Genomic DNA, 16,242 nt, shown 5'->3' with positions numbered 1-16,242 from the left:
GCGCATACCAACATCCACTTTATCTCTCATTTGCTTATGTGTGAGCGTGCCTAAATACTTGAGCACGCAATGAATGCCCCAGTTTGTGTGCCGGCCACAAGAAAATGCTGATGCTACACATCTTATCCCAACTCACCTGTTTTGGATCCTCAAGGGCTATCGAAAGGGCACACGTGTGCACTTGAATGGCAAAATAAATGTAGCCTGTAATGATTACTGTGTATGATAAAGTCATTTGAAACTAGAAAAGAAATACTTGCAAATTTTAGATGCAAATGAGACAGATATTTCGCTGTAAAAGATCTATAAAATAGTAAGAAGAAAAATTTCAAGAAAAATTTGGACGCTATATTTGGTTATATTTGGAATAATGACATACATCACTTGTTAGATCCAGCTCGAGCTTCTACTTTGCTTTATAAAGCGCATGATGAAGTGACTTTACTGATCCTACAGGGTCCTATAGTACGTCGTCATCAAAAGGTAGAAGTTTGTTGAAGACAAGGCGATTCTATTGAAGGAGGTGTTGGTAAATAAGCTGAGTTATTTTTTTTTCTTTCGCCGTGCCCATGTGGCTGTCAGCTCAGAATGAAACAAGGCGAATTCATTATTTGTTTTCTAGTTTCTCAATACTTCGCTTTGACAATCAAACGTACAGCACATTGTTGTTGGTCTAGTGCCACCGCCTTGGCTGAAGAGAAGTTTGTTTGTCATTACCTGCCGAAAGGGACGACTATTAAAAAAATATTTTTAATTTTTGGGTATGGGAATAAGTTTCCGTCCTTTCTTAGCAAGAGCTACGAATTATTTAAACAATTAAAGGCTACATGACATTATGTAAAGTATGTGCCATTGGAAACTACAAACTCCATCTTTCAGGCAGCATACGAATTCCTCTGACGAAAAATTCGAGTTCTTTTGACTTGATTCATTCACTGAGCTAGTTTCCGATGGTCTCGTTAGAAGTGAACCGCTCTCCAATAAGGGCGAACTGCATTGGTCGGGACAGATGGTAATCCGAAGGTGCATTATCTGGGGCAAAATTTCCCAATTCAGTCCCTCTAAATATTTAGCAATGTGTGCCCTAACGTTGTCAAGCAGCAAAATCAGTTTGCCATATCTAATATCCCATTCCGGCCGCTGTTTTTTTGATAGCTCGATTCAAACGCATTAGCTGCAATCGATAATGATCGCCAGTGATGGTTTCGGATGGTTTAAGGAGTTCATAATAGATGACAGCCTTCTGATCCAACCGTATTTCGAACAGATCTTTCTATCCGCAAGCTACCGTTTGAGGGTTGTCCTAGCGCAATCTTTCCAAATAGGCAGGATTGGATCGAGGGGAAAATCTGCACCGAAGCACCTATGCCTTCACTGACGGTTCCAAGATGGAATCGGGAGTCGGAGCAGGAGTTTTCTCGAAATCAGCCAATTTATCTATCTCCTTTAAGCTGCCGAACACTGGTAGTGTTTTTCAAACAGAAGTCTTTGCGATCCTGCAGGCATGCAAAATGCTTAGGGAACCTGGGAGTGAGGGAGATATTAACATTTTCTCCGTTAGTCAAGCCGCGATTAAGGCTCTGACGACGCCATGGTACAGAACGAAATTAGTAAACTCTTGTAAAGAGGAGATCAAATCGCTTGGGTGTGCAGGTAACATTTCTGTGATCTGAGTTCCAGGACATGGGTACATAGAGGGAAATGAAATTGTTTATCAGCATGCCAGGAAGGGGACTGAATTGGCTTCAGAGACCTCCTACCCGGTCATCGGCATCCCCCTGACAGTTGCTAAAGGGGAACTGCACCAATTATTTCTTAGGAAAGCGCAGAAAAGATGTACCTCCATTTCTTCCTGTGCTATTTTGAAAACCCTTTTTCCCCAGTACAATATTCGAAGGACTTAGAAAGTCCTTTGGACTCTTCGCCATTCAATTTTGAAACTCGTAGCTGTTTTTACCGGCCACTGGACGATCGGCACACATGCAGAAAAGCTAGGGTTACCATTTAAGCCCCATTACAGAAGCTGTGGGGACCTTTCAGAGAAGGAGACTCTTGAGCACTTTCTTTGAAAATGTCCGAATTTGGCAGCTAAACGATTTAGGTCACTGGGTGATCCTTTCTTCGACAGCCTGGGGCAGTGCGCCAACTTAAATCCAATCAATCTTCTCTCTTATATCAACAGCTCTGGCTGACTGTAGATATCTGTCTTTTAGAGGTCTCATAATGGTATCAAAACGGTGCTTTAGTGCTACTTGAGGAATGCCAGACCGGCACTTCAAACATTTCACCTACCTACCTACTACTCGATGATCCTATACTACTGATCCCACCAACTACTCGACTTCAAACAATTAGCGCTCTCTATAGGAAGTCGTATTACGCCTTAATTTTCATCTCGCGAGGTGAGATCAAAATAAAATTTCTTCCTCCCATCCCAGCTTACTATGTTTGTGGGTGGCATACCGCTAGTGTTAGTTGAGCCCTATCCCCACTGTAAACACCATCATCATCATCACCATCTCATCATCAGGCAGCTTCATCAACTAGCCATCTCCAATTTACATGATTCAAGGCAGCGTACCACCAGTTATGTATTTTCAGGTTCTTGATATCTTCGATGACGAGCCTAAGTCTTCCTTTATATCTGTTGGTTAGCGCGTTGTAATAAAAGAAGGATTTTTGGGGACGTTCTTTAAGGCCGGCGGGCCAATTAGATGTCCTAAATTCAGTAGTTTTCGCGAAGCGTTGTAGGATGAGAAAAAAAACAATTAGCCAAATGAAGTTTTGGGGTTAGTTTAATATATATTTGAACTAAAAAAAAAAAATTTGTACAATCTCCAACAATATATTGTAAGCCTTCAGTGGCAAGGCGCTCTGGGAATCTATTGATAACTCGGCTTACAATATATTGTTGGAGATTGTAGAAATTTTTTTTTTTAGTTCAAATATATATTAAACTAACCCCAAAACTTCATTTGGCTAATTGTTTTTTTTCTCATCCTACAACGCTTCGCGAAAACTACTGAATTTAAGACATCTAATTGGCCCGCCGGCCTTAAGGGGGTATTCTAGTCTAGAGGCCCGAATTTCAAGCATTTTTTGACGATGAATAAAAAAACGCTATTGATATTTTTACGATACATTTTTTTATCATTTATTTATTCATATATTAGGAGCACAAAAAAATGAATTTTCATGGAGTTATGCGTCCTTGAAGTGGAAGGGGGAAAAAAAGGCAGTGTCCCCGTCGTCACGATTTCTACCCTTGTGGTCATCTGAACAAAAAAAAAAAATACAAATTCTTAATTAATATGAATGTCATTACCGTATGAACCAGAAAAAAGGGAAAAAAATTTTTTTCCATAAAATGGCGGCTACTCAAAAAATTGAGGTCGATTTTTCTCTTATTTTTAAGCTTTCACGAATTGTTTACACATATTAAAAAATTGAAATTTCCAGTTTTTCGAGCTTCATAAGATAGAGATATATTTAAGGAATATTCATGAGAAATTTCAAGCAAATCGGTTTATTAGAACTTGAGATATCGTGCCGGCCGTATCGAAAGAAGTAGTTTCGAGAAAAACACGTTTAAAGTTCGCCGACCGCTCAAACCAGTCCAGCTGTCGCGTCACTAAAATAGTTGTAGCTTCGAAAATAATTCGAATTTTGAAAAATCCTTTTAGGGAGATATTTTTGAATAGTTAAACTATCAAATTTTGAAAAAAAAAATTTTCGATTTTTTCAAATTTCTAGACTAGAATACCCCCTTAATCAAGCGCATGCCATGACCTAATCATTGGAGTCGCTGCGAAGCTTAACGACATCTTCAATATAACAACCATCCAACTCGGATTGAGCGATACACTTTTCGTAGTACCCCCAGGCACTTGAACACCGAAGGAGCCTTCAAGAAGCAAGCGTGCAGGATGAGAACTAAGGGCACACCAAAGAAAAGTCGGGTAGATGCAGTTATCGACGACCTCAAAGAGATGAACGTGCAAAACTTGTGGCGCGTAGTAGCGGATCGAGAAATTTTGCGGAAGATATTGTAGTTGCGGAAGCAGTGGTCCATCTAGGACTGCTATGCTAAGAAAGAAGAAAAATACATCTTCTTCTTCTCATTCTTTTATTATATGTTTTCACGTGTTTTTCTTCACACAATTACATCCTTTGGTGGTCTTCCAGGTCCGCGCTTTCCCAATGGTTTATAGTCCCTCGCTATTCGGATAATTCTGTCGTCACTAGCTCTAGAAACGTGATCATTCCAAGCTCGTCTTCTTGTTCTTATAAACTTCACTACGTCATTAACGCCAGTTTCGTCACGAATGACCTCGTTTCTAATGCAGTCAAGACGTGTTTTTCCTACGATTGATCGTAGAACTTGCATTTCAGCTATTGAGTTTGCTCAATAATGTCCTCCTTCGTAAATCTTAGATAGATCCCGCATTTTGGTCCAATATATTCGATATTCAAAATCAACTAGGTTAAGTCCCAGGCGAATATATACAGGGCGACTGACTCCAGCAACAACCACATTTGCAGGTATTTTGTTTTTGCAGTTTGGATTTTGGAAGATGTCAAAATTTTAATCTGAATGTATACAAACAAGCCAAGCAACAACAAAAAAGTAAATCGCTTTGATATTCCAACAACCGAAGCACAAGAAAAAGAAAAAACAAAAAACAAATTAAAGCTTACGTTAGTGGTTAGATATCCTGGTATGTTTCTTGTTTCATTTTCTCTACACTCAATCAGAAACAACAAAATGTTCATCCCAATTACACTTTTTCTAAATGATTTCATGCTAAATTTGCCAACTTTGCACATCCTTCATCACAAGCTAACTAATATCCTGACCGAATTGACCATTTAACAGAAATGTACCTTTGAGGCAAATTAAACGTTTGTCCACGCCGCCCTAACGGCACTCCCACCGCCTAGCGCGTGCCACTATGGAGCTCCGTATGTTGCAAGTAGTTTGTCGTGTTGCGTGCATGCAAAGCAATTATCAACTTAAAATGCTGAAAAAGCGCACAAGTGCACCTCGCAGGTATGCGCGTGTCTGTGTTCAAAACGAAAAGCCAAAAATTTGCGTATTTAATAGCAGCAGAAGTAAAAAAGAAAGGCACCTAAAACCAAAACCAAAACCAAAAAAATGGAGCTACGCAAAAAAGGAGTTGTCAGCAAAAAGATCAGCTACTGAAGGTGGCTATTAAGTCGTAAGTTGGGCACTTTAATTAGTAGTATGCGGCGCATGCGTGTGTTCAAAGTCAAAAGCGCCACAAGCAAATGTACATGCATACGTGTGTGTATATGCATGTGTGAAAAGTTGTTGTTATTGGTGGTGTTAATGATGTTGTTTTGACATCACAACATTTGCGCATTTTACTGCTCGTCTACTTTTTAGTATTTCGCCCTTTTGTTTTTACTTTTCGACATGCAGGCACACACGTACAAACATATGTATATAAGGTGCAGTATGTGAATTTTGGCTAGGTATGTATGTATGTATGTGTATGCTCTTTTGTTTTTATTGTTCGTGTCCAGCATGGAGTGCGTGTGTGTGCAGTTTGTTTGATTGTTTGCGCATGGCGTTGCATGCGGAATTAGTTGAATTGTGCAAACTTAATGAGTTTAGGTGCTAAATTTGCCCTCAAAACGTAAAACGGATTTTAAATGCTCACTCGCCTCACTTATTTCACACACGCACATAAACACACACACACACACTCTTAACCAAGCACACATCCATACGCTGTACGAGTACATGCATCAGCAGACTTTTAAATCGCCCTGTGAAAAGCCATACATGAGAATCTTCTGTTAATAGTTTGTTGAATTTCGCTTGTGGCGGTGGGCGGTATGTGGGGGACATTCACACTTACATACCTACGATGGTAAGTGTGCGTATGTAGGTTATGTATGTATCACCATGTGTGTGGTGCGACGTGTGTGTTAGTTAATACTGCAGCAGTTAACTTTGCGCATTCAACATCATTCAACAGTAAAAGTCTGGCATTTAAATGTTTCGAGTTGGAAATTTCGTTAAAGATTTATGATTTAAGGCAAAGATTTAAGCATTTAAGGCTATTAATGAAATTATTTCTACATGCAGCTATGCTCGGGTAGATATTTTAGGTGAGAAGTTTCGATTTGAACATAAAGTGGACTTAACTCCAAATTAAAGCGCATAAAAAAACAATGATTCAGTGCTATTACTTAAGAGTTCTCTGTTTTTCTAGTTATTCTAAAAGGTACACAAATTCTTTTCAATATTATTTTTAATATATTCTTATGCTGCCATCCAACTTTTATTAATTTTCAATTTTTTTTTTTCTATTTTTCTTTGCAGGACGCAGTGAACCGCCCGTTGGTGTTGGTGATCCGTGTGCGGGTTGCAATAAACCTATATTAGATAAATTTTTATTAAATGTCCTCGAACGCGGATGGCATGCATCCTGCGTACGCTGCTGTGAATGCCTTCAACCGTTAACGGAAAAATGCTTTAGTAGAGAATCAAAATTATATTGTAGGAATGATTTTTTTAGGTAAGTGCAACAAGGAAATAAATATAAGTAAAATACTGAAGCAAACTGTTCTTTTCCAAATAATTAAAAATAAATAAAAAATAAAAAAAATTAAAATATGAGAAAAATTGGAAATAATAAAAGTATACAAATTTTTTTTGAAATAAAACACAGAAGTAAAGTAAAACTAAATTAAGCCAAATTAAATTAATTTAAATTAAAAAATCATACTGATTTTTGAGAATTTTTTCGAACGCGGTCTTGTGCATTTGCTCCATTTAACGCCTACTCGTAAATCAAAGCCATTTTTGAGTCAATTGAATATTTCACTTTATTATAAAGGGTTTTCCAAACACAGGTGTTATTTTGATATTCAAAGAGAAATGCAATTTTTTAATATAAATTATCGGATGTTTACTTCATTACAAAGAGGAAGTTGTGTCGTTAATAGTGGAAAATAACGTCAAGCAAATGACCACCACGACCACGCTTACAGGACAATATCCTTTTCATGAAATTTTCCATAGCCGAATGTCTCCCCTCTGTCCTTGATAGCCTCACGAATTCCATCCTTGAGGTCTTGAATCGACCCTGGGCTGTTGGCGTAGACCTTCTCTCTCACATGGTCCCAAAGAAAAAAGTCACAACGTGTTAAATCACAAGATCTCGGTGGCCAATTGTGATCACCGCTTCGAGAGATAACACGTTCCGGAAACTTTTCCCGTAAAAAATCAATAGTTTCTTTGCTTGTGTGGCACGTAGCGCCGTCTTGTTGAAAATACACGTTGTCCAGATCAATACCATCCAATTACAGCCATAAAATGGACATTTGCCGATTTTTCACATATTTTATACAACGTTCGAAACTTTGCTTTATAAGGTAGTTGTTGTAATATAAACGTTATTTTTATAAAAAAATAATTCAAAAACCAAAAAAAAAACTCTTCACTTTACCACTTTTCCACAAATTCGAACGAAAAATGTAATGTATTGCTGGCCTATAAAGATAAAGCTGCAATTAATGGCATAACCGTAACCATAGCAATCAGCTGTTCTGATCAAACATACATTCTGTCAAAAAAGTAGTCAATTAGTCCAGTCATCAAAGCACCATTTAAACGCGCTTGAAAAGGTCCTCTTCAGATCCTTCAGCGAATTCTCTTTAATGGCCTCTATCGACTCAAAGCGGCATGACAACTTAAGTTGTGAGAAACGGAAAAAGTCACAAGAGGCTAAATCCGGTGAATTCGATGGTTGTTTGAAGACATTTGTCAAGTTTTTGGTCAAAAAAGTGTTCACAATATGAGCTTTGTGAATGCACCGACTCACAAAGCTCATGGTGCAAGATCCATGAGTTTTCTTTCTACAAGTTGGGTCGTGTCCTACGCGCATTCTCTCTCAAATGTCGCATAACTTCCGTATTATTTCCTTATTTACCTTAGAACCATTTGGAATGAATTCCGAGTGCACAACACCAAGATAATCAAAGAAAACGAGTAGCATGAATTTAACTTTTGACCGACTTTGACGTGGCTTTTTGGGTTTCGGCTCATGTGGATAGCGCCATTCCGCCGCCTGTTGACGGGTTGACTAGTATGCATGTCAAACTCATATACCCACGTTGCATCACTGGTTGAGACTATTATGATAAGCTGGATAAATGTTGTGTCCGAACTCACTTGTCACTTGCTCAAGCATGCCTTCAGCCACCTTTTTCCGATGAATTTTTTGAAAGAAATTAAACTCTCTTGGAGCGAGTCGAGCAGCTACGCGCCTTATGCCTAATTGATGGTGTAAAATGTTGCAAATTAAGTCGTGAGACACGCTAATGTCACGAGCTAACCCCCTCAAACTTAAATGATGGTTTCCCAGCATCATTTCCTTGACTTTGTCGACGTTTTCATCTATTGAAGACGTTGATGGGTGGCCAGATTGGAGAAAATCTTCCACTTTTCGGCCCTCTGCAAAAGCCTTATACCACTCGTTGACCTGTGGTTTTGATAAAGCACACTCGCCATTGGCTTCCTGTAACTTTTTCAGCAATTCTAGACACGAAATCCCGTTGAAAACACAAAATGTACGACAAATTCTTTGTTCGATATTTTTATCCATAGTGAAAATCGCAGAGCACACCTGCGGTTGGCTGATATAATTAAATGCCAAAAACAAGCTAATTGACAGATCACGCTCAAACTTTGTGACATTACAGTTGTACCAATATTCCAGCAAAAGAAATTTAGAAATGTAATGCCCACTTTTTAAATGAACAATTCCCGATATTTTTTCCGCAGAATGTATGACCATCACTGTAAACGATTACTGGTGCCGCACCATAAAGCCATAAGTGTAGCTGTATGTATCTACTGAATTTTGGTCTTTCCCCATAACCATAAGCAGCTGTGAAATATTTGTTTTTATATTTGGGATACAAATTTGAATGTTAGAAATGAACGACGAACAATTAATTGACTTAGTAGAAAATTATCCATGTTTTTATGACAAAATTCAAATGTTGCCATTGATTCTAATTCAATATCAGCTGTTTATGGCTACGGCATGACTATTCGACAATTCATGTAATGTTGCGGCTATGGCTATGCGTTAGGACTATGTCGTTATGGCTACGGCACCACTAATGCAGCTTAAAGCATGAAGTACTCCTTGAGGGAAGCCATTGCATTAAAATTACTTTTTTGAATGACTTGAAAAGGCAAAAATTATAAAATGTGGTGATTAGGTAGAATTGAAAAAATTCAAATATGAAACAGAAAAAGTTTCGAATAATTTTTTTTTTATTTCGAAAATGTAAAATGTATTTACAAGTGTGAAAGATAAAAAGTTCCCATCTCATATTTATTTAAAAAAGTAAAAAATTAAAATAAGTATTTTAGGAAGAGACGAAAAATAGAAAATTTTGATGAAAATACCTGCAAACAACAGGAAATGTGTACATACATACCCTATGATCAGAAAGTACCGGAAAGGTTTAAATAAAACGGAACAGAGCTAAATTTCGGGCAAATTTATTGTATCTCCTTGAAAATATGACCCGTCTGAAGCAACAAACAACGTTTAAGGGGTTACATGGGTTTCGTCGGGTAAAAAATCCCTATTTTCAATATTTTTTTTCTATGTAAAAAATTAATTATTTAGTTCAAACTTTTTTCTGTCTATAGATACATATTTAAAGAATAATTTCTGAAATTTTCAAAAAAAAAAAATTAAAACTCCTCCATTGTGACGTCATTTCCGGTGACTCCTCGAAAAACAGGTGCTGACAACGCCATAACAGGATCATCAAAATTGAAAAAACAAAAATAAGTGTCTTAGATAAGACCACAAACTCGAGCTTGAACGAAGGAAAGAAAAAAAAAGTAAAAATTGAAATTTTGGCAGACATTTTTCCAAAAAAAAATAAAGTTTCGGTCAAATTTGCTTGGCATTTTGTTTTTTTTTTAAATAGTTGTAATTGAAAAAAAAAATCCTTCGTTCAAGCACGAGTAAATTGTATCTCGAACATCTGTGTAAAATTTCATCAAGATCGGTTAAGTACAATAGTTTTCGAGAACATTTGACAACCGACTTTGAAGACACGGTTCCGAGAAAAACGCGTTTAAAGTTTTGAGGAACAATAAAAGTGGCTTGGAGCGCACACCTTCCAAGGCTGTATCTCCAAAACTATTATTCGGATCGACTTGAAAATTTAGGAGAATATTCTCGACACGTTGTAGAAATTAATAAGCCAAAAAAATCGATTTTTTGAACCCACGAAACCCATATAACCCCTTAACCAAACGTTTAATCCAGTCTTCTATGTACGATGGCGCGTTATCATCCTGCAAAATCGAAGAACTGTTTGCCCACATTTCCGGCCGTTTGCGATGTACAGCATCTCTGAAACGTTTCAAAACGGATAAATAATATTCTTTATTGACTGTCTGACCCGATGGAAGGTACACATAGTGCACTACGCCTTGGCAATCGAAGAAAACAGCCAGCATCACCTTCCCGGTACTTTTTGATCATAGGGTACATTTACTTATGTATGTGTGCATGTGTAGATTGAAATTGTGCCAAAAACTAATAAACAATTTGCTAGCCACTCAAGTAATTTGAAAAACTCGAAAAAGCTCGTAAACCAAGTGAAAGGTGTGTGAAAAACAGTTATGCAGTTATGTTGAGCAGGCAACAGCAGCGCAAAAACAATTAAGAACACAAAGCAACAAGTGTAAGCAAATTAATAAACAAAAATTTAAAAATTCAAAATAGTAGAAACAACAACAAATAAATGCGCTAAAAAAGTAAATGAAATAGAAAGGCATGCGAAATGTGACAGCTAGCTGCAATTGGCACTGCCAGCCGCCACTCTCTCTTTACTCGCTTAATTACAAAACACGCCGCCAACTATTTCCTACAGCTTTTAAGGTTACCTGCCGCACTGCATTGCACTGCCTCAGCGCACCTTATTGTGCTTCCAATTGACTTTGATTTGGATTTTCTCATTTCTCATTTTCGCATAAAAGTTTTGAATTTTTTTCAGCTATTACAAATTCCATTTACTGTTATTTCACAAATGAATTCGCTGGCAATCTGTCACCTCGTCAGCCACCGGGCTGCACTGTACCTATACGAGCCAGCACACAGTGGTGACTTAATCAATGCAGCAGTCAATCGCCGCCGCCGCCATTGCTGTAAACCAGTGAAGGCGTTTTTATATGTACGTAATAGGACGGCAAAAAACACGAAAAAAACACCCACAATTCAGAACAAATATTGTTTTGAGACCTTGTTGTGATTGTCATTGACAGATTGTTATTTGTGGTAGGGCAGGAGTCAGGCAGGCGGCAGACGCAGCAGTGATTGCAGCGTGTGGTGGCATGTTGACTGTGATTCCGCTTCGTGCTCAACTGTGCTCAACTGTGATTGCGGCGCTGCTCTGTGCCTGTTGTTTCTTTTTTTTTCTGCTGCTGTGATTGTAATTGAGACAGGAGAAATTCCAATCATTGATGATGATGTTCTTTGTCGTTGACGCACTTCAATTCCTTTTTTACCTTAGTTCAATTTCATTTGCATTTCGCTTCAATTAAAATGTGATTCACACACACACACACACTCAATCATCTTGCTATAAAAAAATTTTCTTTTTGCATTTTAATGCTCCTCATTCCACTAACAGACAGATGTTTTTTGCACTTATTTTTCTTTTTGTTTTTTGTTTTTGTTTGATTCCTTTCTTTTTATAGCATTTGCTTTACGACTGCATTTGATTCAGCTTTGATTGAGTTGAATTGATGTTGTGATGCTTTGATGTGTTGTGCTGTGCTGTGATCTCAAGTGAAGATGTGGTGTAGTTGGTCTTCCTGTGTATAGAAGACCGTTATTTCTAGGTTTTTGCTTTGTTTTAAATTTAATTTTTTTTCACTTTATCACTTTTGTGGCACTGTGCGGCCTAACGGTATAAAGCAATCAAATAAAAATATATTCGCGATAAATCAACATTTATAACTGGTTGGTATCCTTTGTAGGTCATTTGATTTGTATGAGCTGAACAATTCTTTGTACGTAAGTTTCCTTTTTTGCACTATTGAAACTATTTTTGTAAAGGATAATTACTTACGTTGTAAGCAAGCACCGATCTGTTGAAGTTTATGAAAATAGCGCATAAAAAAGTAAAGAAAATACAATATAATAAATCAAAAGTAGGAAGCTTGGAAAAGCTAGGAAGCTAAAACATACAAAATATCCGAAGAGTGTTGATAATCAGATGAAGAGAATCTCATTCGTTGTTAATTTTATTGCGCACTTTTTTAGGTTAGTGATAGATTTTTGGCATGAATAAAGGCAACATCAAAATACGAAAATATAGCGAAGTGTTCTTCTTCTTCTTAATTGGCGCGATAACCGCTTACGCGATTTTGGCCGAGTTTAATAAAGCGCGCCAGTCGTTTCTTTCCCGCGCTAACCGGCGCTAATTGGACACACCAAGTGAAGCCAAGTTCTTCTCCACCTGATCTTTCCAACGCAGAGGAGGCCTTCCTCTTCCTCTACTACCACCAGCTGGTACTGCATCGAGTACTTTCAGAGCCGGAGCGAAGTGTTGGTCAGCAGAAAATGCGCTTAGGCGCAGGAATATTTGTATAAGAGGTGAGGGGTAGTCAGAGGCCCGAAAAAATGCTGATTTTAAATAATTTTTTTTGCCAATCACTTGCTTTATTTTACAAAAGTAAAAACATGGTATTAATACATCCTGTCTCGACTTAACTTTAGCAAAATTTCAAAAAAAAAAAATATTGATTGTAAAAGTTATCGCTATTTGTGTGCAGCCGGTTTCTACAGAAGTCCCTTGCGGTGATCATCACAAGTCTTTAAAGATTCATTTAAAACCAATCGGACAAGAGAAATTATTTTTATTAATAGATAATCTTGTGCCTGATCGATGCTTTGATTTCAAAATTAACAATATGGAAATATTTTTCAGATTTTCGAGATAAAAACCGTTAATTAAGTGTTTAAAAAAAATCGAAATTTTTGAAAAAAAAATCCTTCGATCAGTCATGAGTTTTTTATATTTTTCAAAAGCAGTATAAAGTTTATTGAAATCTACCAATCGGTTTTTAAGTTACACTGATCACTAGTTTAAAAAACTTAGTTTTCAGAAAAACGCATTTAAGGTTTTGCTATCTACTCCGGAGCGCCCGAGCGCCCATTGTTAATTGTTGAATAACTCGAAAAGTATTTGTCGGATTCACTTCAAATTTTCACACAATATTTTTAAGATATTATACTTTAAGAAAATGTAAAAAAAATCAAATTTTTTGAAAATTCTGACTACCCCTAACCCCATAATAGAAAAACTCGAAAAATTTTAAAGACTCCTACATTTACTATTGAGACAAAAACTATTCGTCACTATGGGCAATCTTTATTATTTTTGTGTAGAAGCATTCACGACATTTTTTAAAGATAATCGCTTTTAAATGTTAGCCGCAACCGACTGTATTTCGGTCCTCCGTAAACACCAATTTTGAATGACTCGCTGGAGGACCTCGGTCGGGAACTCGTGAATAACTTTAGTCATGCTAGCTTCCAATGCCTCAATCGAAGCTGGTTTATTCACAAAGCATTTAGACTTCACGTATCCTTACAAATAAACGTCCAAGAGTGTGATATCACAAGATCTTGGTGGCCCATCCACTGGTTCAAGACGAGAGGAAAATTGCTCACCGAAACGACGATTCAGTAAATAAAATGTTTCGCAGACTGTATGGCAAGTAGCGCCGTCTGGTTGGAAACAAATATTATGGAAATCCCGGGCTTCCATTTCCGGCATGAAAAGATCGATTATCATGGCCCGTAGAGTCACGTCTTTGAAGAAATATGGACCGATGGTGCCTCCAGCTCACAGGCCGCACCAAGCGGTTGTTATCAATATATTTGCAATGTCTTCGGGTTGCTTTTCAGCCCAAGAATGACAATTTTGATTATGGATGTAGCCGTTAAGTCAAAAATCATAAGTTGGCCTGAGCGCGTAATGAACACTTTTCACAGAGGGTCGATTTTCGTAATGGAATTGTAGGACTAGTAAACGCTGCTGAGGCGTAAAATATCCATGATCAAATGCCAATGATTACTAACAAAATGATATATTTAGTTTGACAGTAGTCAAGCGTGATCTGTCACAAAAATCTGTCACTATTGGAAAAAGTACCGCCAGTCTGATCATCCATTAACTTTTTTTTAAAAACCTTGGAATCGAGGGGATATGGAGCGGGAGACAGATTTGAGTCTTTAATGACAGTCAGGTTACACTGAAGGCTCTGGGGAATGCAAAGATTCGACAAGAATGTAAGAAGAAGCTTAATTCTGTTGCAAAACAGAATAAGGTCGTACTTATATGGGTTCCAGAACTCCGTGGTATTCAAGGAAATGAAATTGCCTATGAATTGGCTAACTGCAGATCACAGTGACCAGAGCCAATAATCGGAATCACTTCTACAGGAATCATGAATTGGATCAGCGATTGTGGTTGCAATTTACCTACATAAAGAGCGATGGTCTGGCCTAGAATGCTTCAGAACCGAAAAGTGTTTAGTGACAAGCTCGAACAGAAAACTGTCGAACTTTCTTCTAGAACTTGGTAGGAAAGACGTTAGGTTAATGGTTGGTATTATTTGAGAACACAACCCAGGAAGTCAGCATATGACCACCAATAGAATAACTGAGGACGCGATTTGCCTGTCTGGTTTATAGGAGGCCAATAGTACTGAGTATTTTCTCTGTAAGTGTCCTGCCTTTGCTAGAGCAAGGTTATGAATTTTGTGTTCCGATGTCATCAAAAAGAGTCAAATTCTTTCTCTCAAACTGGAGAATTTTTTCAAATTTGCTGAAGTATCTGGAAAATTCTCACTGAACTAGCTATCTCTGTCTCTGTGTCTATTCTATTCAATCCCTTTGTCCCTGTCACTTTTATACTTTCTCTCTTGACTATCTACCCTGTTAAAGGGTGGTTAAATTCCGATGTTGAATGTGAACCACACCTACACGTCAACAACACCGTTGGACTTCTTTCTTTGGGGTTAGTTGAAAGAAAATGTGTACATCAATAAGCCGGCAACAATTCAAGAAGTAAAGGATGAAATAATTCGGCACATTAACGGCATAGAACCTCAATTATGCCTCAGCGTCATCGAAAATTTGGACCATCAGATGGAGGTGCGCCGCCAAGGCCGCGGCGGCCATTTGGCCGATATTTTGTTCCATGCAAGATTGAGCTATACCAATATTATCATAATAAAGAGAAACAACAATAATTTCTTGAAAAAATTGTATTTTATTCAAAATGAGTACCGGCCCTTCAGACTTAACCACCCTTTACTTTCGGAGCTGCTTGGTTCGCGTTTTTTTCAAATTTCAAAAAATTTCCAAAACACTTGGTTCTATTTACTGAATTGCTCCTGAGTAAACTCAAGACAATAATTTAGATTGCTGTTAGTCCGTTGAATGGGATATTTTTAATCTAAGTACCTCTATCCAACCCGGAGCAGCCTCTTCGTACTAGACGTGTATGTCGACTGTGTGTGCGAGAGCAGTATAAATAAATATAATTAACAAATAAATTACTTCATTACTTTACTCATTTCAAAAAGAAAAAAACCTTAACTACAGTCTCTATTTCTTGGAGAAAAGTGGAATTAAAGCCAAACTTCACAGGGCCAAAATACATATATGTAGAACTAAATATTATCGTAAGTTGTATTCATTTTTGCTGAATAACTTTCCTCGGCAGGCCTGCTCATTGAGAGATATATTGTGACTCTAAATGATGAAATTTGGGATATTATTTGTTCCAGCGAATAGAATTTTTTATTAAGAACAAAGCAAAATTCATTCTCGATGTTGATCAGAGGCTGGACGATTTTTGTTATGCTTGCTGTTGGATGCCTTTATTCGAAGTGAAACCAAGTTTAGTACGTCATTACAAATGTATAAGTTAAAATAGCTATTAGCCGATAGCCCTGGTAGCTAGTGCTGTAAACATATTAATTTATAATTTAATAAATAAATAGTAATAATGATAAAATTGCAAATAAGTTATGTGGAATCCGAAATACTGACGAGAATGTTAAACGTAGGGTTTTATGTAAGTGTTCGAATGGCTTCGTATTTTGTAACACCTCCAATGTAACATTTCAAGCGTCTGCAGTATTTTGAGCTT

The 16,242-nt window shown here is 37.5% G+C and overlaps 1 protein-coding gene across 1 annotated transcript in view; it reads left to right on the top strand.

Annotated features, from left to right (window-relative positions):
• LOC128857438 (LIM/homeobox protein Lhx5-like) overlaps positions 1–16,242 on the top strand; it is a 93,525-nt gene that overhangs the window by 72,685 nt on the left and 4,598 nt on the right. Inside the window, exon 2 of the mRNA XM_054093194.1 lies at positions 6,353–6,548. Within this exon, the coding sequence (XP_053949169.1) occupies positions 6,353–6,548 (196 nt within the window). The remainder of the gene's footprint in view (positions 1–6,352; positions 6,549–16,242) is intronic.

Source organism: Anastrepha ludens, chromosome 3, assembly GCF_028408465.1.
Source record: "Anastrepha ludens isolate Willacy chromosome 3, idAnaLude1.1, whole genome shotgun sequence".
Classification (NCBI taxonomy): Eukaryota; Metazoa; Arthropoda; class Insecta; order Diptera; family Tephritidae; genus Anastrepha; species Anastrepha ludens.
The sequence above is the reverse complement of the archived record's forward strand: the minus strand, read 5'-3'. Positions and strand labels throughout refer to the sequence as shown.